Source organism: Oncorhynchus masou, unplaced genomic scaffold (assembly GCF_036934945.1).
Source record: "Oncorhynchus masou masou isolate Uvic2021 unplaced genomic scaffold, UVic_Omas_1.1 unplaced_scaffold_1018, whole genome shotgun sequence".
NCBI classification, from domain to species: Eukaryota; Metazoa; Chordata; class Actinopteri; order Salmoniformes; family Salmonidae; genus Oncorhynchus; species Oncorhynchus masou.
The window spans coordinates 5883-29656 of NW_027016598.1; the positions used below are offsets into that span (position 1 = coordinate 5883).

The 23774-nt window shown below is 46.3% G+C and overlaps 2 protein-coding genes across 2 annotated transcripts in view; one reads left to right on the forward strand and one right to left on the reverse strand.

Moving 5' to 3' along the window:
* Positions 1-246: 246 nt before the first annotated feature.
* LOC135538916 (uncharacterized) lies at positions 247-2734 on the reverse strand. The gene is made up of 2 exons (XM_064964791.1): positions 2595-2734; positions 247-1720 (listed from the first exon to the last, which is right to left on the reverse strand). The coding sequence occupies exons 1-2, from the start codon at positions 2732-2734 to the stop codon at positions 247-249; spliced, it is 1614 nt and encodes a 537-aa protein (XP_064820863.1).
* A 1179-nt stretch (positions 2735-3913) lies between these two features.
* LOC135538915 (collagen alpha-1(XXVI) chain-like) overlaps positions 3914-23774 on the forward strand; it is a 48006-nt gene continuing 28145 nt past the window's right edge. The window contains exons 1-3 of the mRNA XM_064964790.1: positions 3914-4257; positions 4580-4702; positions 4809-4912. Coding sequence (XP_064820862.1) covers positions 4085-4257; positions 4580-4702; positions 4809-4912 — 400 coding nt within the window. The 5' untranslated portion in view covers positions 3914-4084. The remainder of the gene's footprint in view (positions 4258-4579; positions 4703-4808; positions 4913-23774) is intronic.

Sequence of the window (23774 nt, forward strand, 5' to 3'; positions counted from 1 at the left end):
AAAACTGCTGATGCCCAATTATTTTCTTGAAATTTCACCTGGTGTATTCTATTATTCTTACTCTCAATATTAAATTGAGATCCCGACTGAGTTCCAAAAATAACTGTCTCTGGCTGGAGCCCGGCCCTGACAGGCCAGCAGCCTGGGAGAGAAGGGTGCAACTGCAGCCCGCAATTCGGGGCGTTCCTGCATGTGGGCATCCCTGCATCTGCAGGAACCCCTCTTTATACTTCTATTGGTCAATTATTAAGCTAGGACAGGTGGGAGGCGGGGCCACTCCGGAACAGGTGGGAGGCGGGGCCACTCCGGAACAGGTTGGAAGGCGGGGCCACTCCAGAACATGTGGGAGGCGGGGCCGCTCCAGAACAGGTGGGAGGCGGGGCCACTCCGGAACAGGTGGGTGGCGGAGCCGCCCCGGAACAGGTGGGAGGAGGGGCCACTCCAGAACAGGTGGGAGGAGGGGCCACTCCAGAACAGGGAGGACAGGGGGAGGCATTTCTGGGAAGACGGGGGGGGATATTCCTGGGAGGACAGGGGAGGCATTCCTGGGAGGACGGGGAGGCATTCCTGGGAGGACGGGGGAGGCATTCCTGGGAGGACAGGGGGAGGCATTCCTGGGAGGACGGGGGAGGCATTCCTGGGAGGACGGGGGGGAGGCATTCCTGGGAGGACGGGGGGAGGCATTCCTGGGAGGACAGGGGGAGGCATTCCTGGGAGGACGGGGGGGTTATTCCTTGGATGAGGCATTCCTGGGAGGACGGGGAGGCATTTCTGGGAGGACGGGGAGGCATTTCTGGGAGAACGGGGAGGCATTTCTGGGAGGACGGGGAGGCATTTCTGGGAGGACGGGGGAGGCATTCCCTGGGAGGACGGGGGAGGCATTTCTGGGAGGATGGGGGAGGCATTTCTGGGAGGACGGGGAGGCATTCCTGGGAGGACAGGGGAGGCATTCCTGGGAGGACAGGGGGAGGCATTCCTGGGAGGACGGGGGAGGCATTCCTGGGAGGACGGGGGAGGCATTTCTGGGAGGACGGGGGAGGCATTTCTGGGAGGACGGGGGAGGCATTTCTGGGAGGACGGGGAGGCATTTCTGGAGGACAGGGGAGGCATTTCTGGGAGGACGGGGAGGCATTTCTGGGAGGACGGGGGAGGCATTTCTGGGAGAACGGGGAGGCATTTCTGGGAGGACGGGGAGGCATTTCTGGGAAGACGGGGGAGGCATTTCTGGGAGGACGGGGGAGGCATTTCTGGGAGAACGGGGAGGCATTTCTGGGAGGACGGGGAGGCATTTCTGGGAAGACGGGGGAGGCATTTCTGGGAGGACGGGGAGGCATTCCTGGGAGGACGGGGGAGGCATTTCTGGGAGGACGGGGAGGCATTCTTGGGAGGACGGGGAGGCATTTCTGGGAGGACGGGGAGGCATTTCTGGGAGGACGGGGAGGCATTCCTGGGAGGACAGGGGGAGGCATCCCTGGGAGGACGGGGAGGCATTCCTGGGAGGACGGGGGAGGCATTTCTGGGAGGACGGGGAGGCATTCCTGGGAGGACGGGGAGGCATTCCTGGGAGGACGGGGAGGCATTTCTGGGAGGACAGGGGGAGGCATTCCTGGGAGGACGGGGGAGGCATTCCTGGGAGGACGGGGGGAGGCATTTCTGGGAGGACGGGGGGAGGCATTTCTGAGGACGGGGGAGGCATTTCTGGGAGGACGGGGAGGCAGTCCTGGGAGGACGGGGGAGGCATTCCTGGGAGGATGGGACCTGTGTACTTTAGATACAACAGACACTGTCACGTTTGTCGTATAGAGGAGACCAAGGCGCAGCGTGATATGAATACATTCTTCTTTTAATAAAGCGAGACCACTAAACAAAAGTGCCGCTATATAGACCGAGTGCTGATATGCAACTACACATAGACAATAACCCACAAAACCAAAATGGCAAATGGCAACCTAAATAGGATCCCCAATCAGAGACAAGGACAAACAGCTGCCTCTGACTGGGAACCAATTCAGGCCACCATAGACCTACATTACCTAGACATACAACAAAAAAACATAGATATACAAAAACCCTAGACAGAGAAAAACACACATACCCACCCTCATCACACCCTGACCTGACCAAAATAACACATAAAACATAGATAACGAAGGTCAGCATGTGACAGACACGTTTGGTAGAAACTGATTTTAGATTCTGTCAGTAGGGGGCGATCTAACCAGAACAATAACAATGCACTGTCCTCGTTATTGTCTCCACCCCCTCTAGGTGTCGCTTGTTTTTTCCCCCATTGTATTTATCCCTGTGTTTCCTGTCTCTCTGTGCCAGTGTATGTATCCCTGTGTTTCCTGTCTCTCTGTGCCAGTGTATGTATCCCTGTGTTTCCTGTCTCTATGTGCCAGTGTATGTATCCCTGTGTTTCCTGTCTGTCTGTGCCAGTCCAAGCCTACCAGCGGTTTCCTGCTTTGCCGTTTCTCCTTTTGCAAGTCCTCCCGGTTCTGACCCTTGCTTGTTTTCTGGACTCCATGCCCGTCTGCCTGACCATTCTGCCTGCCCTGACCTTGAGCCTGCCTGACCATTCTGCCTGTCCTGACCTTGAGCCTGCCTGACCATTCTGCCTGTCCTGACCTCGAGCCTGCCTGCCCTTGGGTACCTCCTGAACTTTGAACTGGTTGTGACCTTTTGCCTGTCCACGACCATTCTCTTGCCTATTCCCTTTGGATTTATTAAACATTGTAAACTCCAACCGTCTGCCTCCTGTGTCTGGGTCTAGCCTTGTGTCATGATAGCAATGTATCCGTGTCTTTGTCATCGAGATATTAGCAAAGATACCTCCAAAATGTTCAGGCAGACATTAATTCCAAAATTCACTGGAATGAATTCTGATTAAACACATTGATATTGTGATTTTAAGCTTGATATTCATACAATTATATATTTTTTTATGTTTTAAACAGAATTAAAGAGTTTTTGCTACCAAATTTGATGAAAATGTTCTTCCAATTTAGGCTAAAAAAAAAGAACATAAACCTATTAAAAATGGCCCATGTGGATGTGACAGGCACTGCATGCCCTTATAATCCATAGGAATAAGTGGAATTGTTTAAAAATCCTTGCGATTTAACCTAAACATGAGAAGCAGCGGCTTTGCTTCCCAAGCTCTCTCCTCTTGAGACGGAGAGAAAGAGAGCGTAGGCAGACATGGCTCTCAAGAGAAGACAGGCTATGTGCTCACTGCCCACAAAATGAGGTGGAAACTGAGCTGCACTTCCTAACCTCCTGCCCAATGTATGACCATATTAGAGAGACATATTTTCAGATTACACAGATCCACAAAGAATTCGAAAACAAATCCAATTTTGAAAAACTCCCATATCTACTGGGTGAAATTCCACAGTGTGCCATCAGAGCAGCAAGATTTGTGACCTGTTGCCACGAGAAAAGGGCAACCAGTGAAGAACACGCACCATTGTAAATACAACCCATATCTATGCTTATTTATTTTATCCTGTGTCCTTTACCATTTGTACATTGTTAAAACACTGTATATATATATATATATAATATGACATTTGTAATGTCTTTATTGTTTTGAAACTTCTGTATGTGTGATGTCTACTGTTAATTTTTATTGTTTATTTCACTTTATATATTATCTACCTTACTTGCTTTGGCAATGTTAACACGTTTCCCATGCCAATAAAGCCCTTGAATTGAATTGAGAGAGAGACGGTGCTCAGTTGTGATGTTCTATCTCACTTCTGCACGTTTTTTACGCGCACAGTGGGAAGCTAATTAAAGTGGATATCTGACTCCTTCATATTCGCAGGGGGCCAAACGTCAGAGAAACGTTTAAAACGCAGATATCTTTCATGTGCATGATGGTGTGATTCATTTCACTTGAGTTGTTGGGTTAAAGCACTCTGTCTTGAAGTCACTCTGCACCATGACGAACTCATGAGCGCTTAGTGTACAGTGGATTTTTTGGAAAGCAGTCTCCCCCATCTAGAAAAGAAAGGTTTCAAACGCACATTTTCAAAACTCAACGAAAGCCCTTCAAGTAGCACTTTTGAACTCTGTCGAGATGGCAATGGCATCGCTCCCGTGCGCTCTCTGCATAATATGGATATTTTTGATCTGTCATTCGACGGGAACGAGATATATTTACCAGTTTCCCGGCGTAACTGTTCAACGTGTCAGCTCGGAGCGGAGCGCGAGTACCGATTCACCTCTCAGCGGATCAAACATCCAGCCCAGGTGAGCGCATTACGGACGGAGATGATCTTTTGCGGGGGTGGTCAGGGTTAGCCAAGTAACATCATGTATTTACAATGTCCGCATAGGAAGAGTGATGTCAAAATGTTTGACTATTGATAATCAGACCGACGCGGAAACGGGCAAAAGGTGACGCTTTCTATTATCGTATGATCGACATCTATAGTGGGTAAAAATACAAATTAATGGGATTAGGGAGAAGGTTTTGGAGTGTTTGAGAACCTTACTAAAAGGGTAGTAGTCAGTGTGACCTGTGATAGATGTTTAAGATAACAAGTCCCATATGATCTGTCTGTAATTACAGGAACTGGTGCCAGTTCACAGTGTCGCGGACGGTGACATGCCAGGTGCGCAATGGGACAGAGACCACAGTGCAGCGAGTGTTTCAAGGCTGCCGCTGGCCAGGACCCTGCTCCAAACTCATCAGGTAGGACTGGATGGACCAGACGACCCCAGAGTCCTGTTTTTGATATAAATACTGTCTTTTATAGTGTATATAGTAGTACTCGTCCAAATGATGACGTTCCTGTCAGCTACAGGACCTTGGTCAGGCCGTCTTACAAAGTGGCCCATCGGCAGGTCACTGCTCTGGAGTGGAGGTGCTGTCCTGGGTTTACAGGAGATCAATGTCAAGTAGGTGAGCATCCACACTTATAATCATGCTCTCTATCTTACCTCGCCCTAATAAAAACCTATATAACCCTGTATCCTCACCCTAATGTAAACCTATATAACCCTGTATCCTCACCCTAATGTAAACCTATATAACCCTGTATCCTCACCCTAATGTAAACCTATATAACCCTGTATCATTCCTCACCCTAATGTAAACCTATATAACCCTGTATCCTCACCCTAATGTAAACCTATATAACCCTGTATCATACCTCACCCTAATGTAAACCTATAACCCTGTATCCTCACCCTAATGTAAACCTATATAACCCTGTATCCTCACCCTAATGTAAACCTATATAACCCTGTATCCTCACCCTAATGTAAACCTATATAACCCTGTATCCTCACCCTAATGTAAACCTATATAACCCTGTATCCTCACCCTAATGTAAACCTATATAACCCTGTATCCTCACCCTAATGTAAACCTATATAACCCTGTATCCTCACCCTAATGTAAACCTATATAACCCTGTATCCTCACTCTAATGTAAACCTATATAACCCTGTATCCTCACCCTAATGTAAACCTATATAACCCTGTATCCTCACCCTAATGTAAACCTATATAACCCTGTATCCTCACCCTAATGTAAACCTATATAACCCTGTATCCTCACCCTAATGTAAACCTATATAACCCTGTATCCTCACCCTAATGTAAACCTATATAACCCTGTATCCTCACCCTAATGTAAACCTATATAACCCTGTATCCTCACCCTAATGTAAACCTATATAACCCTGTATCATTCCTCACCCTAATGTAAACCTATATAACCCTGTATCCTCACCCTAATGTAAACCTATATAACCCTGTATCATACCTCACCCTAATGTAAACCTATATAACCCTGTATCCTCACCCTAATGTAAACCTATATAACCCTGTATCCTCACCCTAATGTAAACCTATATAACCCTGTATCCTCACCCTAATGTAAACCTATATAACCCTGTATCCTCACCCTAATGTAAACCTATATAACCCTGTATCCTCACCCTAATGTAAACCTATATAACCCTGTATCCTCACCCTAATGTAAACCTATATAACCCTGTATCCTCACCCTAATGTAAACCTATATAACCCTGTATCCTCACTCTAATGTAAACCTATATAACCCTGTATCCTCACCCTAATGTAAACCTATATAACCCTGTATCCTCACCCTAATGTAAACCTATATAACCCTGTATCCTCACCCTAATGTAAACCTATATAACCCTGTATCCTCACCCTAATGTAAACCTATATAACCCTGTATCCTCACCCTAATGTAAACCTATATAACCCTGTATCCTCACCCTAATGTAAACCTATATAACCCTGTATCCTCACCCTAATGTAAACCTATATAACCCTGTATCCTCACCCTAATGTAAACCTATATAACCCTGTATCCTCACCCTAATGTAAACCTATATAACCCTGTATCCTCACCCTAATGTAAACCTATATAACCCTGTATCCTCACCCTAATGTAAACCTATATAACCTCTATCCTCACCCTAATGTAAACCTATATAACCCTGTATCCCCACCCTAATGTAAACCTATATAACCCTGTATCCTCACCCCCTAATGTAAACCTATATAACCCTGTATCCTCACCCTAATGTAAACCTATATAACCCTGTATCCTCACCCTAATGTAAACCTATATAACCCTGTATCATACCTCACCCTAATGTAAACCTATATAACCCTGTATCATACCTCACCCTAATGTAAATCTATATAACCCTGTATCCTCACCCTAATGTAAACCTATATAACCCTATATCCTCACCCTAATGTAAACCTATATAACCCGGTATCATACCTCACCCTAATGTAAATCTATATAACCCTGTATCCTCACCCTAATGTAAACCTATATAACACTGTATCATACCTCACCTTAATGTAAACCTATATAACCCTGTATCATACCTCACCCTAATGTAAATCTATAACCCTGTATCCTCACCCTAATGTAAACCTATATAACCCTGTATCCTCACCCTAATGTAAACCTATATAACCCTGTATCCTCACCCTAATGTAAACCTATATAACCCTGTATCCTCACCTCTAATGTAAACCTATATAACCCTGTATCCTCACCCTAATGTAAACCTATATAACCCTGTATCCTCACCCTAATGTAAACCTATATAACCCTGTATCCTCACCCTAATGTAAACCTATATAACCCTCTATCCTCACCCTAATGTAAACCTATATAACCCTGTATCCTCACCCTAATGTAAACCTATATAACCCTGTATCCTCACCCTAATGTAAACCTATATAACCCTGTATCATACCTCACCCTAATGTAAACCTATATAACCCTGTATCATACCTCACCCTAATGTAAATCTATATAACCCTGTATCCTCACCCTAATGTAAACCTATATAACCCTGTATCCTCACCCTAATGTAAACCTATATAACCCTGTATCATACCTCACCCTAATGTAAATCTATATAACCCTGTATCCTCACCCTAATGTAAACCTATATAACACTGTATCATACCTCACCTTAATGTAAACCTATATAACCCTGTATCATACCTCACCCTAATGTAAATCTATATAACCCTGTATCCTCACCCTAATGTAAGCCTATATAACCCTGTATCCTCACCCCAATGTAAACCTATATAACCCTGTATCCTCACCCTAATGTAAACCTATATAACCCTGTATCCCCACCCTAATGTAAACCTATATAACCCTGTATCCTCACCCTAATGTAAACCTATATAACCCTGTATCCTCACCCTAATGTAAACCTATATAACCCTGTATCATACCTCACCCTAATGTAACCCTATATAACCCTGTATCCTCACCCTAATGTAAACCTATATAACCCTCTATCCTCACCCTAATGTAAACCTATATAACCCTGTATCCTCACCCTAATGTAAACCTATATAACCCTGTATCATACCTCACCCTAATGTAAACCTATATAACCCTGTATCCTCACCCTAATGTAAACCTATATAACCCTGTATCCTCACCTTAATGTAAACCTATATAACCCTCTATCCTCACCCTAATGTAAACCTATATAACCCCGTATCATACCTCACCCTAATGTAAACCTATATAACCCTGTATCCTCACCCTAATGTAAACCTATATAACCCTGTATCCCCACCCTAATGTAAACCTATATAACCCTGTATCCTCACCCTAATATAAACCTATATAACCCTGTATCCTCACCCTAATGTAAACCTATATAACCCTGTATCCTCACCCTAATGTAAACCTATATAACCCTGTATCCTCACCCTAATGTAAACCTATATAACCCTGTATCCTCACCCTAATGTAAACCTATATAACCCTGTATCATACCTCACCCTAATGTAAACCTATATAACCCTGTATCCTCACCCTAATGTAAACCTATATAACCCTGTATCCTCACCCTAATATAAACCTATATAACCCTGCATCCTCACCCTAATGTAAACCTATATAACCCTGTATCCTCACCCTAATGTAAACCTATATAACCCTGTATCCTCACCCTAATGTAAACCTATATAACCCTGTATCCTCACCCTAATGTAAACCTATATAACCCTGTATCCTCACCCTAATGTAAACCTATATAACCCTGTATCCTCACCCTAATGTAAACCTATATGACCCTGTATCATACCTCACCCTAATGTAAACCTATATAAGCCTGTATCCTCACCCTAATGTAAACCTATATAACCCTGTATCCTCACCCTAATGTGAACCTATATAACCCTGTATCCTCACCCTAATGTAAACCTATATAACCCTGTATCTCACCCTAATGTAAACCTATATAACCCTGTATCCTCACCCTACTGTAAACCTATATAACCCTGTATCCTCACCCTAATGTAAACCTATATAACCCTGTATCCTCACCCTAATGTAAACCTATATAACCCTGTATCCTCACCCTAATGTAAACCTATATAACCCTGTATCCTCACCCTAATGTAAACATATATAACCCTGTATCCTCACCCTACTGTAAACCCGTGTGATCAGTGATGTAGTGGTAAAGATGGGTATAATGTAATCAGTGATGTAGTGGTAAAGATGTGTTATAATGTGATCAGTGATGTAGTGGTAAAGATGTGTTATAATGTGATCAGTGATGTAGTGGTAAAGATGGGTATAATGTAATCAGTGATGTAGTGGTAAAGATGTGGTATAATGTAATCAGTGATGTAGTGTAAAGATGGGTATAATGTAATCAGTGATGTAGTGGTAAAGATGTGGTATAATGTAATCAGTGATGTAGTGGTAAAGATGTGTTATAATGTAATCAGTGATGTAGTGGTAAAGATGTGGTATAATGTAATCAGTGATGTAGTGGTAAAGATGTGGTATAATGTAATCAGTGATGTAGTGGTAAAGATGTGTTATAATGTGATCAGTGATGTAGTGGTAAAGATGGGGTATAATGTAATCAGTGATGTAGTGGTAAAGATGTGGTATAATGTAATCAGTGATGTAGTGGTAAAGATGTGTTATAATGTAATCAGTGATGTAGTGGTAAAGATGTGGTATAATGTAATCAGTGATGTAGTGGTAAAGATGTGGTATAATGTAATCAGTGATGTAGTGGTAAAGATGTGTTATAATGTGATCAGTGATGTAGTGGTAAAGATGGGGTATAATGTAATCAGTGATGTAGTGGTAAAGATGTGGTATAATGTAATCAGTGATGTAGTGGTAAAGATGTGTTATAATGTAATCAGTGATGTAGTGGTAAAGATGTGGTATAATGTAATCAGTGATGTAGTGGTAAAGATGTGGTATAATGTAATCAGTGATGTAGTGGTAAAGATGTGTTATAATGTGATCAGTGATGTAGTGGTAAAGATGGGGTATAATGTAATCAGTGATGTAGTGGTAAAGATGTGTTATAATGTAATCAGTGATGTAGTGGTAAAGATGTAGTGGTAAAGATGGGTATAATGTGATCAGTGATGTAGTGGTAAAGATGTGGTATAATGTAATCAGTGATGTAGTGGTAAAGATGTGGTATAATGTAATCAGTGATGTAGTGGTAAAGATGTGTTATAATGTGATCAGTGATGTAGTGGTAAAGATGGGGTATAATGTAATCAGTGATGTAGTGGTAAAGATGTAGTGGTAAAGATGGGTATAATGTGATCAGTGATGTAGTGGTAAAGATGTGGTATAATGTAATCAGTGATGTAGTGGTAAAGATGTGTTATAATGTAATCAGTGATGTAGTGGTAAAGATGTGGTATAATGTAATCAGTGATGTAGTGGTAAAGATGTGGTATAATGTAATCAGTGATGTAGTGGTAAAGATGTGTTATAATGTGATCAGTGATGTAGTGGTAAAGATGGGGTATAATGTAATCAGTGATGTAGTGGTAAAGATGTGGTATAATGTAATCAGTGATGTAGTGGTAAAGATGTGTTATAATGTGATCGCCGATCGCGTTGTGAAAAGTGACGCTCCCTTATACTTTCAATGCATTTTTGGATAAACTGTTTTTACTCGCGTCTACCCTCCACGGGTTACAACCCTCTGCCTTAATCCTTTACCTCAGTCATCTCAGTCATCTAAGTTCAGCAGAGTACTGTACTGTGTGATCAGAGTTGTAAAGGTGTTGGCCAGTTGCTGTTGTATGGGACTGGAACAGACTCGACATTAGTATGGCACATCTGAGGTAAAAGTACAGAGTTTGTGAGATTTCCTGTTTCCTGGCACACGAGGGAGAAAAGTAACGGTGTGAAGTATTGAAGCTACTGCATGATATACTGCTGGTTGGTGTACTGCTGGTTGGTATACTGCTGGTTGGTATACTGCTGGTTGGTATACTGCTGCAGTACTGTAGCTGTGATATACTGCTGGTTGGTGTACTGCTGGTTGGTATACTGCTGGTTGGTATACTGCTGGTTGGTATACTGCTGGTTGGTATACTGCTACAGTACTGTAGCTGTGATATACTGCTGGTTGGTATACTGCTGCAGTACTGTAGCTATGATATACTGCTGGTTGGTGTACTGCTGGTTGGTGTACTGCTGGTTGGTATACTGCTGCAGTACTGTAGCTGTGATATACTGCTGGTTGGTTCACTGCTACAGTACTGTAGCTGTGATATACTACTGGTTGGTATACTGCTACAGTACTGTAGCTGTGATATACTGCTGGTTGGTATACTGCTACAGTACTGTAGCTATGATATACTGCTGGTTGGTATACTGCTACAGTACTGTAGCTGTGATATACTGCTGGTTGGTTCACTGCTACAGTACTGTAGCTGTGATATACTACTGGTTGGTATACTGCTACAGTACTGTAGCTGTGATATACTGCTGGTTGGTATACTGCTGGTTGGTATACTGCTGCAGTACTGTAGCTGTGATATACTGCTGGTTGGTGTACTGCTGGTTGGTATACTGCTGGTTGGTATACTGCTGGTTGGTATACTGCTGGTTGGTATACTGCTAGCTATGATATACTGCTGGTTGGTATACTGCTACAGTACTGTAGCTGTGATATACTGCTGGTTGGTATACTGCTGGTTGGTATACTGCTGGTTGGTGTACTGCTGGTTGGTATACTGCTGGTTGGTATACTGCTGGTTGGTGTACTGCTGGTTGGTATACTGCTGGTTGGTGTTCTGCTGGTTGGTATACTGCTGCAGTACTGTAGCTGTGATATACTGCTGGTTGGTATACTGCTGGTTGGTATACTGCTGGTTGGTATACTGCTGGTTGGTATACTGCTGGTTGGTATACTGCTGCAGTACTGTAGCTGTGATATACTGCTGGTTGATATACTGCTGGTTGGTATACTGCTGGTTGGTGTACTGCTGGTTGGTATACTGCTGCAGTACTGTAGCTGTGATATACTGCTGGTTGGTATACTGCTGGTTGGTATACTGCTGCAGTACTGTAGCTGTGATATACTGCTGGTTGGTATACTGCTGCAGTACTGTAGCTGTGATATACTGCTGGTTGGTATACTGCTGGTTGGTATACTGCTGGTTGGTATACTGCTGGTTGGTGTACTGCTGCAGTACTGTAGCTGTGATATACTGCTGGTTGGTGTACTGCTGGTTGGTATACTGCTGGTTGGTATACTGCTGGTTGGTATACTGCTACAGTACTGTAGCTGTGATATACTGCTGGTTGGTATACTGCTGGTTGGTATACTGCTGGTTGGTATACTGCTGGTTGGTATACTGCTACAGTACTGTAGCTGTGATATACTGCTGGTTGGTATACTGCTGGTTGGTATACTGCTACAGTACTGTAGCTGTGATATACTGCTGGTTGGTATTCTGCTACAGTACTGTAGCTGTGATATACTGCTGGTTGGTGTACTGCTGGTTGGTATACTGCTGGTTGGTATACTGCTGGTTGGTATACTGCTAGCTATGATATACTGCTGGTTGGTATACTGCTGCAGTACTGTAGCTGTGATATACTGCTGGTTGGTATACTGCTGGTTGGTATACTGCTACAGTACTGTAGTTGTGATATACTGCTGGTTGGTTCACTGCTGGTTGGTATACTGCTGGTTGGTGTACTGCTGGTTGGTATACTGCTGGTTGGTATACTGCTGGTTGGTATACTGCTGGTTGGTATACTGCTGGTTGGTGTACTGCTGGTTGGTATACTGCTGCAGTACTGTAGCTGTGATATACTGCTGGTTGGTATACTGCTGGTTGGTATACTGCTACAGTACTGTAGCTGTGATATACTGCTGGTTGGTGTACTGCTGGTTGGTATACTGCTGGTTGGTATACTGCTGGTTGGTATACTGCTGCAGTACTGTAGCTGTGATATACTGCTGGTTGGTGTACTGCTGGTTGGTATACTTCTACAGTACTGTAGCTGTGATATACTGCTGGTTGATATACTGCTGGTTGGTATACTGCTACAGTACTGTAGCTGTGATATACTGCTGGTTGGTGTACTGCTGGTTGGTATACTGCTGGTTGGTATACTGCTGGTTGGTATACTGCTGGTTGGTATACTGCTGGTTGGTATACTGCTGCAGTACTGTAGCTGTGATATACTGCTGGTTGGTATACTGCTGGTTGGTATACTGCTGGTTGGTATACTGCTGGTTGGTGTACTGCTGCAGTACTGTAGCTGTGATATACTGCTGGTTGGTATACTGCTGGTTGGTATACTGCTGGTTGGTATACTGCTGGTTGGTATACTGCTGCAGTACTGTAGCTGTGATATACTGCTGGTTGGTATACTGCTGGTTGGTATACTGCTGCAGTACTGTAGCTGTGATATACTGCTGGTTGGTATACTGCTACAGTACTGTAGCTGTGATATACTGCTGGTTGATATACTGCTGGTTGGTATACTGCTACAGTACTGTAGCTGTGATATACTGCTGGTTGGTATACTGCTGGTTGGTATACTGCTGCAGTACTGTAGCTGTGATATACTGCTGGTTGGTATACTGCTGCAGTACTGTAGCTGTGATATACTGCTGGTTGGTATACTGCTGGTTGGTATACTGCTGGTTGGTATACTGCTGGTTGGTATACTGCTGGTTGGTATACTGCTACAGTACTGTAGCTGTGATATACTGCTGGTTGGTGTACTGCTGGTTGGTATACTTCTACAGTACTGTAGCTGTGATATACTGCTGGTTGGTATACTGCTACAGTACTGTAGCTGTGATATACTGCTGGTTGGTGTACTGCTGGTTGGTATACTTCTACAGTACTGTAGCTGTGATATACTGCTGGTTGGTGTACTGCTGGTTGATATACTGCTGGTTGGTATACTGCTGGTTGGTATACTGCTGGTTGGTATACTGCTACAGTACTGTAGCTGTGATATACTGCTGGTTGGTATACTGCTATAGTACTGTAGCTGTGATATACTGCTGGTTGGTATACTGCTGCAGTACTGTAGCTGTGATATACTGCTGGTTGGTATACTGCTATAGTACTGTAGCTATTTTAGTTTGGGTCATGGGAGCCTTTTTTTAAATGACATTTAGGAACATGTTCCACAATAAAAGTAAGTTGAAAGGGATGCTGTGGTTAAGTGGTTGTGTACCTGCTCATCAGCCCTTTAATCACCTCTATGAAACAAATAACAGCAGGGTAGAGATTCTTGTGAAGCGGTAGGGAGGCAGCCTGGTAAAGAGAGAGGTTAGACTGGTGGGGGGGGAACTAGACTCCCAGCCTGGTAAAGAGAGGTTTGACTGGGGGGGCACTAGACTCCCAGCCTGGTAAAGAGAGAGGTTTGACTGGGGGGCCACTAGACTCCCAGCCTGGTAAAGAGAGAGGTTTGACTGGTGGGGGCCACTAGACTCCCAGCCTAGTAAAGAGAGGTTTGACTGGGGGGCCACTAGACTCCCAGCCTGGTAAAGAGAGAGGTTTGACTGGGGGGCCACTAGACTCCCAGCCTGGTAAAGAGAGAGGGTTAGACTGGTGGGGTCACTAGACTCCCAGCCTGGTAAAGAGAGAGGTTAGATTGGGGGCCACTAGACTCCCAGCCTGGTAAAAGAGAGGTTTGACTGGGGGGGGGGGGAACTAGACTCCCAGCCCAGTAAAGAGAGGTTAGCCTGGGGGGGGACTAGACTCCCAGCCCAGTAAAGAGAGAGGTTTGACTGGGGGGGGGAACTAGACTCCCAGCCCAGTAAAGAGAGAGGTTAGACTGGTGGGGGCCACTAGACTCCCAGCCTAGAAAAAGAGAGGTTAGACTGGGGGGAACTAGACTCCCAGCCTAGAAAAGAGAGGTTAGCCTGGGGGGCCACTAGACTCCCAGCCTAGAAAAGAGAGAGGTTAGCCTGGGGGGGGCCACTAGACTCCCAGCCTAGAAAAGAGAGAGGTTAGCCTGGGGGGGGCCACTAGACTCCCAGGCCAGTAAAGAGAGAGGTTTGACTGGTGGGGGGGCCACTAGACTCCCAGCCTGGTAAAGAGAGAGGTTAGACTGGTGGGGGCCACTAGACTCCCAGCCTGGTAAAGAGAGAGGTTAGACTGGTGGGGGCCACTAGACTCCCAGCCTGGTAAAGAGAGAGGTTAGACTGGTGGGGGCCACTAGACTCCCAGCCTGGTAAAGAGAGAGGTTAGACTGGTGGGGGCCACTAGACTCCCAGCCTGGTAAGAGAGAGGTTAGACTGGTGGGGGCCACTAGACTCCCAGCCTGGTAAAGAGAGGTTTGACTGGTGGGGCCACTAGACTCCCAGCCTGGTAAAGAAAGAGGTTAGACTGGGGGGGGCCACTAGACTCCCAGCCTGGTAAAGAAAGAGGTTAGACTGGGGGGCCACTAGACTCCCAGCCTGGTAAAGAAAGAGGTTAGACTGGGGGGTGACACTAGACTCCCAGCCTGGTAAAGAAAGAGGTTAGACTGGTGGGGGCCACTAGACTCCCAGCCTGGTAAAGAGAGAGGTTTGACTGGTGGGGGCCACTAGACTCCCAGCCTGGTAAAGAGAGAGGTTAGACTGGTGGGGGCCACTAGACTCCCAGCCTGGTAAAGAGAGAGGTTTGACTGGTGGGGGCCACTAGACTCCCAGCCTAGTAAAGAGAGAGGTTTGACTGGTGGGGGCCACTAGACTCCCAGCCTAGTAAAAGAGAGGTTTGACTGGTGGGGGCCACTAGACTCCCAGCCTGGTAAAGAGAGAGGTTAGACTGGTGGGGGCCACTAGACTCCCAGCCTAGTAAAGAGAGAGGTTTGACTGGTGGGGGCCACTAGACTCCTAGCCTGGTAAAAAGAGGTTTGACTGGTGGGGGCCACTAGACTCCCAGCCTGGTAAAGAGAGAGGTTTGACTGGTGGGGGCCACTAGACTCCCCAGCCTAGTAAAGAGAGGTTTGACTGGTGGGGGCCACTAGACTCCCAGCCTGGTAAAAGAGAGGTTTGACTGGTGGGGGCCACTAGACTCCCAGCCTAGTAAAGAGAGAGGTTAGACTGGTGGGGCCACTAGACTCCCAGCCTAGTAAAGAGAGAGGTTTGACTGGTGGGGGCCACTAGACTCCCAGCCTAGTAAAAGAGAGGTTTGACTGGTGGGGGCCACTAGACTCCCAGCCTGGTAAAGAGAGAGGTTTGACTGGTGGGGGCCACTAGACTCCCAGCCTGGTAAAGAGAGAGGTTAGATTAGGAGGGCCACTAGACTCCTAGCCTGGTAAAGAGAGAGGTTAGATTGGGGGGGCCACTAGACTCCCAGCCTAGTAAAGAGAGAGGTTTGACTGGTGGGGGCCACTAGACTCCCAGCCTAGTAAAGAGAGAGGTTAGATTGGGGGGGCCACTATACTCCCAGCCTAGTAAAGAGAGAGGTTAGACTGGTGGGGGCCACTATACTCCCAGCCTGGTAAAGAGAGAGGTTAGACTGGTGGGGGCCACTATACTCCCAGCCTGGTAAAGAGAGAGGTTTGACTGGTGGGGGCCACTATACTCCCAGCCTAGTAAAGAGAGAGGTTTGACTGGTGGGGGCCACTATACTCCCAGCCTAGTAAAGAGAGAGGTTTGACTGGTGGGGGCCACTATACTCCCAGCCTGGTAAAGAAAGAGGTTAGACTGGGGGGGCCACTATACTCCCAGCCTAGTAAAGAGAGAGGTTTGACTGGTGGGGGCCACTAGACTCCCAGCCTAGTAAAGAAAGAGGTTAGACTGGGTGGGTGACACTAGACTCCCAGCCCAGTAAAGAGAGAGGTTTGACTGGTGGGGGCCACTAGACTCCCAGCCTAGTAAAGAGAGAGGTTTGACTGGTGGGGGCCACTAGACTCCCAGCCTGGTAAAGAGAGAGGTTTGACTGGTGGGGGCCACTAGACTCCCAGCCTGGTAAACAGAGAGGTTTGACTGGTGGGGGCCACTAGACTCCCAGCCTGGTAAAGAGAGAGGTTTGACTGGTGGGGGCCACTATACTCCTAGCCTGGTAAAGAGAGAGGTTTGACTGGTGGGGCCACTAGACTCCCAGCCTGGTAAAGAGAGAGGTTTGACTGGTGGGGGCCACTAGACTCCCAGCCTGGTAAAGAGAGAGGTTTGACTGGTGGGGGCCACTAGACTCCCAGCCTAGTAAAGAGAGAGGTTTGACTGGTGGGGGCCACTAGACTCCCAGCCTAGTAAAGAGAGAGGTTTGACTGGTGGGGGCCACTAGACTCCCAGCCTGGTAAAGAAAGAGGTTAGATTAGGAGGGCCACTAGACTCCCAGCCTAGTAAAGAGAGAGGTTAGACTGGGGGGGCCACTAGACTCCCAGCCTAGCAAAGAGAGAGGTTAGATTAGGAGGGCCACTAGACTCCCAGCCTAGTAAAGAGAGAGGTTAGACTGGGGGGGCCACTATACTCCCAGCCTAGTAAAGAGAGAGGTTTGACTGGTGGGGGCCACTAGACTCCCAGCCTAGTAAAGAGAGAGGTTTGACTGGTGGGGGCCACTAGACTCCCAGCCTGGTAAAGAAAGAGGTTAGACTGGTGGGGGCCACTAGACTCCCAGCCTGCTAAAGAAAGAGGTTAGACTGGGGGGGTGACACTAGACTCCCAGCCCAGTAAAGTGAGAGGTTAGATTGGGGGGCCACTATACTCCCAGCCTAGCAAAGAGAGGTTAGATTAGGAGGGCCACTAGACTCCCAGCCTAGTAAAGAGAGGTTAGACTGGGGGGCCACTATACTCCCAGCCTAGCAAAGAGAGAGGTTAGATTAGGAGGGCCACTAGACTCCCAGCCTAGTAAAGAGAGAGGTTAGACTGGGGGGGGGGAACTAGACTCCCAGCCCAGTAAAGAGAGGTTAGACTGGGGGGAACTAGACTCCCAGCCCAGTAAAGAGAGAGGTTAGACTGGGGGGAACTAGACTCCCAGCCCAGTAAAGAGAGAGGTTAGCCTGGGGGGCACTAAACTCCCAGTCTAGTAAAGAGAGAGGTTAGACTGGGGGGGGACACTAGACTCCCAGGCCAGTAAAGAGAGAGGTTAGCCTGGGGGGGCACTAAACTCCCAGTCTAGTAAAGAGAGGTTAGACTGGGGGGGACACTAGACTCCCAGGCCAGTAAAGAGAGGTTAGCCTGGGGGGCACTAAACTCCCAGTCTAGTAAAGAGAGAGGTTAGACTGGGGGGACACTAGACTCCCAGGCCAGTAAAGAGAGAGGTTAGCCTGGGGGGGGGGCACTAAACTCCCAGTCTAGTAAAGAGAGGTTAGACTGGGGGGGGGACACTAGACTCCCAGGCCAGTAAAGAGAGAGGTTGGACTGGGGGGAACAGGCCAATAATCTTTGTGAGATGAGGTGTAGACCTGCCAGACTGAGGGAGTGATGTCACTAATAGTCTGCTCCACTTTCAGGAGTGTGGGGTGTGATGGAGAGATGGGGGGAGACTGATTAAAGAGAGAGTTTGAGGAGAGGGTTGATAGAGAAAGACAACAGTGTCAGAGAAAGAGACAGAGAGAGAGAGAGAGAGACAGAGAGAGAGACAGACAGAGAGAGAGAGAGAGAGAGTGAGAGAGAGAGAGAGAGAGAGAGAGGGAGACAGAGAGAGACAGAGAGAGAGAGAGAGAGAGAAATATCTGAGAGAAAAGGCAAAATTGGCATTCTATGCCATCAAAAGGAACATACAATTTGACATACCAATTAGGATCTGGCTAAAAATACTTAAATCAGTTATAGAACCCATTGCCCTTTATGGTTGTGAGGTCTGGGGTCCTGCTCACCAACCAAGAATTCACAGAATGGGACAAACACCAAATTGAGACTCTGCACGCAGAATTCTGCAAAAATATCCCCGTGTGCAATGCAAAACACAAAATAATGCAGAGCAGAATTAGGCCGCTACCCGCTAGGTATCAAAATCCAGGAAAGAGACGTTAAATTCTACAACCACCTAAAAGGAAGCGATTCCCAAACCCTCCATAACAAAGCCATCATCTACAGAGAGATGAACCTGGAGGAGAGTCCCCTAAGCAAGCTGGTCCTGGGGCTCTGTTCACAAACACAAACAGACCCCACAGAGCCCCAGGACATCAGCACAATTAGACCCAACCAAATCATGACAAAATAAAAGATAATTACTTGACACATTGGAAAGAATTAACAAAAAACCAGCGCAAACTAGAATGCTATGTGGCCCTAAACAGAGACTACACAGCGGCAGAATACCTGACCACTGTGACTGACCCTAAACAGAGAGTACACAGTGGCAGAATACCTGACCACTGTGACTGACCCAAACTTAAGGAAAGCTTTAACTATGTACAGACTCAGTGAGCATAGCCTTGCTATTGAGAAAGGCCGCCGTAGGCAGACATGGCTCTCAAGAGATCCACAAAGAATTCCAAAACAAACCCAATTTTGATAAACTCCCATATCTACTGGGTGAAATCCCACAGTGTGCCATCACAGCCGCAAAATGTGTGACCTGTTGCCGAGGGGAAAGGGCAACCAGTGAAGAACAAACACCATTGTAAATACAGCCATTTTTTTTGTTTATTTCACTTTTGTTGATCTTCTTCTTCACTTGCTTTGGCAATGTTAACATATGTTTCCCATGCCAATAAAGCCCCTTGAATTGATTTGAGAGAGAGAGAGAACGAGGGAGAGAGAGAGAGGCCAGTCCTGCCCCTTACATGCTGTATATCCCTTGGTGTTGCCCCAAGCTGCCCAAGCAACACTAATTTTGTGGGAAAGTGACCCTACTGGAGCTGATAAGTGTGACGTGCTGTAGCCGGGCCTCAATAACGAACTGAACAGCCATAATATCAACATTATAGTTTTAACCATGTTTTGAGGACTAATTATCCATGATATCAACATTATAGTTTTGAGGACTGACTATCCATGATATCAACATGATAGTTTTGAGGACTAATTATCCATGATATCAACATTATAGTTTTGAGGACTGACTATCCATGATATCAACACGATAGTTTTGAGGACTGACTATCCATGATATCAACATTATAGTCTTGAGGACTGACTATCCATGATATCAACACGATAGTTTTGAGGACTGACTATCCATGATATCAACATGATAGTTTTGATGACTGACTATCCATGATATCAACACGATAGTTTTGAGGACTGACTATCCATGATATCAACACGATAGTTTTGAGGACTGACTATCCATGATATCAACATGATAGTCTTGAGGACTGACTATCCATGATGTCAACATGATAGTTTTGATGACTGACTATCCATGATATCAACATGATAGTTTTGAGGACTGACTATCCATGATATCAACATGATAGTTTTGAGGACTGACTATCCATGATATCAACACGATAGTTTTGAGGACTGACTATCCATGATATCAACATGATAGTCTTGAGGACTGACTATCCATGACGTCAACATGATAGTTTTGATGACTGACTATCCATGATATCAACATGATAGTTTTGAGGACTGACTATCCATGATATCAACATGATAGTTTTGAGGACTGACTATCCATGATATCAACACGATAGTTTTGAGGACTGACTATCCATGATATCAACATGATAGTCTTGAGGACTGACTATCCATGATATCAACATGATAGTTTTGAGGACTGACTATCCATGATATCAACATGATAGTTTTAACCATGTTTTTACATTTACTTGTTTACAAACATTGGTATATCCCACTGGGCACAGATGGCAATTTTTCATTGAAATGACTAGGAAACAATGTTGATTCAACCAGTATGTGCCCATTCTTCAAGAAGTACATATCATGAATTTATACGTCCAAAATTAGAGTCAATCTTCCATATCTCCTCTCTTATGGTCATGGGAAGGTTTTGGGAAGGTAAGGTGATCCTAGATCCAAAATTAGAGTCAATCTTCCATATCTCCCCTCTAATGGTCATGGGAAGGTTTTGGGAAGGTAAGGTGACCCTAGATCCAAAATTAGAGTCAATCTTCCATATCTCCCCTCTAATGGTCATGGGAAGGTTTTGGGAAGGTAAGGTGATCCTAGATCACTGCCATCGGTGAGACACCTTCTGTTTATCCCCACTAATCAACTTTGAAGGCCAAAGTCCCATAGGGTGGCTCACAATCGGCCCAATGTCGTCCAGGGTTTGGCAGGTGTAGGCCGTCATTGTAAATAAGAATGTGTTCTTAACTGACTTGCCTAGGTAAATAAAGGTTCAATTTTTAATACTTTTTTTTTTAAATACATTGTTTTCTCAGCCCTGTCTGTGTGTCCTCTGGCAGCTGGGTCATGTTGGATATTTCAGAAGACTGGCTGATACATCAATCAAACTGCCCGCTTGTTGTCCTCTGTCCTCTTCTCCTCCTCTCTCCTCTTCTCCTACTCTCTCCTCTTTTCCTCCTCTCTCCTCTTCTCCTCTTCTCCTACTCTCTCCTCTTTTCCTCCTCTCTCCTCTTCTCTCCTCTTCTCCTCTTCTCTCCTCTTCTCTCCTCTTCTCCTCTTCTCTCCTCTTCTCTCCTCTCCTCCTCTCTCCTCCTCTCTCCTCCTCTCTCCTCTTCTCCTCTTCACTCCTCTTCTCCTCTCCTCCTCTCTCCCCTTCTCTCCTCTTCACTCCTCCTCTCCTCTCCTCCTCTCTCCTCTCTCCTCTTCACTCCTCTTCTCCTATCCTCCTCTCTCCTCCTCTCTCCTCTTCTCCTCTTCACTCCTCTTCTCCTCTCCTCCTCTCTCCTCTTCACTCCTCTTCTCTCCTCTTCTCCTCCTCTCTCCTCTTCTCCTCTTCACTCCTCTTCTCCTCTCCTCCTCTCTTCTCTCCTCTTCTCTTCTCCTCTCCTCTCTTCTCTCCTCTTCTCCTCTCTTCTCCTATCCTCTCCTCCTCTCGCTCTTCTCTCCTTCCTCTCTTTTTCTCTTATTTTAGCCTTATTTTCTCTACTCTCATCTTCCCCTCTATAAAATACACCACCATTGATCATTTTGTTCTCAATCAATATTTCCATAATGGATTCTTGCTGAGGTGGGAAAAATGTGTATGTGTGTGCTTCCTGCTTGTGCGTACGTGGGTCAGTGTGTGTGTAGTGTAGAAATATTATGGCATGGGAAACATTTGGGAGAAATGTGGAAGTCATTTAGCTGCCGTTGGCCCCTGGCCCCTCTCCACTCTTTCTTAGCAGCACCTTGATGCCTATCTCCACACATTAACAAGGTAATGGGGCCGTGTGAGGAGGAAGCTCTTTAAAGGCAATGCCAGGACCTACCCTGGAGTCACTTTACTGGCAAGACAAGACAAGTTCCACATAGTGCACTTCACCAACACTTACTGAATAGACAAGCTCTCAACATCCTGCATACATGACCACAACTTTAACAACCTTACTGAGTAGATCTTTCTACTCCCAACGCGATAAGTTAATATATTCCCATGTGCTAACCTGCAGGTTAACCTGAATCCTTTTAACAGTTGAACGCCCAGGAGGAGCTTCGTGAAAATGAGGGAGGATTTTAAGAATATTAACATCCACTTATGAGGAATTATTCAGCTGTCAATCATGTATGACTTATTACGTTATAGGTGATCCTTGCTAAGAGTTTTGCAGGGTTTAATATCAACAGTTCCATTATTCAACACCTCTCCTATCTAGCTCTCATCGCCTCTCCTCATCCCCCAGCTCTACCTTCTCCTCCTCCCTCAGCTCCCCCAGCTCTACCTTCTCCTCCCTCAGCACTTCCTTCCTCTCTTCCTCCCTCAGCTCTCCCTTCCTCTCCTCCTCCCTCAGCTCTTCCTCCCTCAGCTCTCCCTTCCTCTCCTCCTCCCTCAGCTCTCCCTTCCTCTCCTCCTCCCTCAGCTCTCCCTTCCTCTCCTCCTCCCTCAGCTCTCCCTTCCTCTTCTCCTCCCTCAGCTCTTCCTTCCTCTCCTCCTCCCTCAGCTCTCCCTTCCTCTCCTCCTCCCTCAGCTCTCCCTTCCTCTCCCCTCCTCCCTCAGCTCTCCCTTCCTCTCCTCCTCCCTCAGCTCTCCCTTCCTCTCCTCCTCCCTCAGCTCTTCCTTCCTCTCTTCCTCCCTCAGCTCTCCCTTCCTCTCTTCCTCCCTCAGCTCTCCCATCCTCTCCTCCTCCCTCAGCTCTAAGCACTCCCTTCCTCTCCTCCTCCTCAGCTCCCCCAGCTCTCCCTTCCTCTCCTCCTCCCTCAGCTCTCCCTTCCTCTCCTCCTCCCTCAGCTCTCCCTTCCTCTCCTCCTCCCTCAGCTCTCCCTTCCTCTCCCCCTCCCTCAGCTCTCCCTTCCTCTCCTCCTCTCTAAGCTCTCGCTTTCTCTCCTTCCCTGGGTTCTCCTTTCCATTTCTCTCTCTCTGTCCCTCTCTACCAACCCTCTCTACCAACCCTCTCTACCAACCCTCTTTGTCCCTCTCTACCAACCCTCTCTGTCCCTCTCTACCAACCTTCTCTACCAACCCTCTTTTTCCCTCTCTACCAACCCTCTCTACCAAACCTCTCTGTCCCTCTTTACCAACCCTCTCTACCAACCCTCTCTCCCTCTCTACCAACCCTCTCTACCAACCCTCTTTGTCCCTCTCTACCAACCCTCTCTGTCCCTCTCTACCAACCCTCTCTACCAACCCTCTTTCCCTCTCTACCAACCCTCTCTACCAACCCTCTTTGTCCCTCACTACCAACCCTCTCTGTCCCTCTCTACCAACCCTCTCTGTCCCTCTCTACCAACCCTCTCTATCAACCCTCTCTCCCTCTCTACCAACCCTCTTTGTCCCTCTCTACCAACCCTCTCTACCAACCCTCTTTGTCCTCTCTACCAACCCTCTCTACCAACCCTCTCTGTCCATCTCTACCAACCCTCTCTTCCAACCCTCTATGTCCCTCTCTACCAACCCTCTCTTCCAACCCTCTATGTCCCTCTCTACCAACACTCTCTACCAACCCTCTCTGTCCCTCTCTACCAACCCT

What these genes read in the sequence shown, in the direction of transcription:
- LOC135538916 (XM_064964791.1), bottom strand. Translation starts at nt 2,734, where the DNA reads ATGTTTAATAAATCCAAAGGGAATAGGCAAGAGAATGGTCGTGGACAG. An exon ending in AATGGTCAGGCAGGCTCAAG is followed by an intron (nt 1,721 to 2,594) that starts GTCAGGACAGGC and finishes CCGTCCTCCCAG; the next exon opens with GACTGCCTCCCCGTCCTCCC.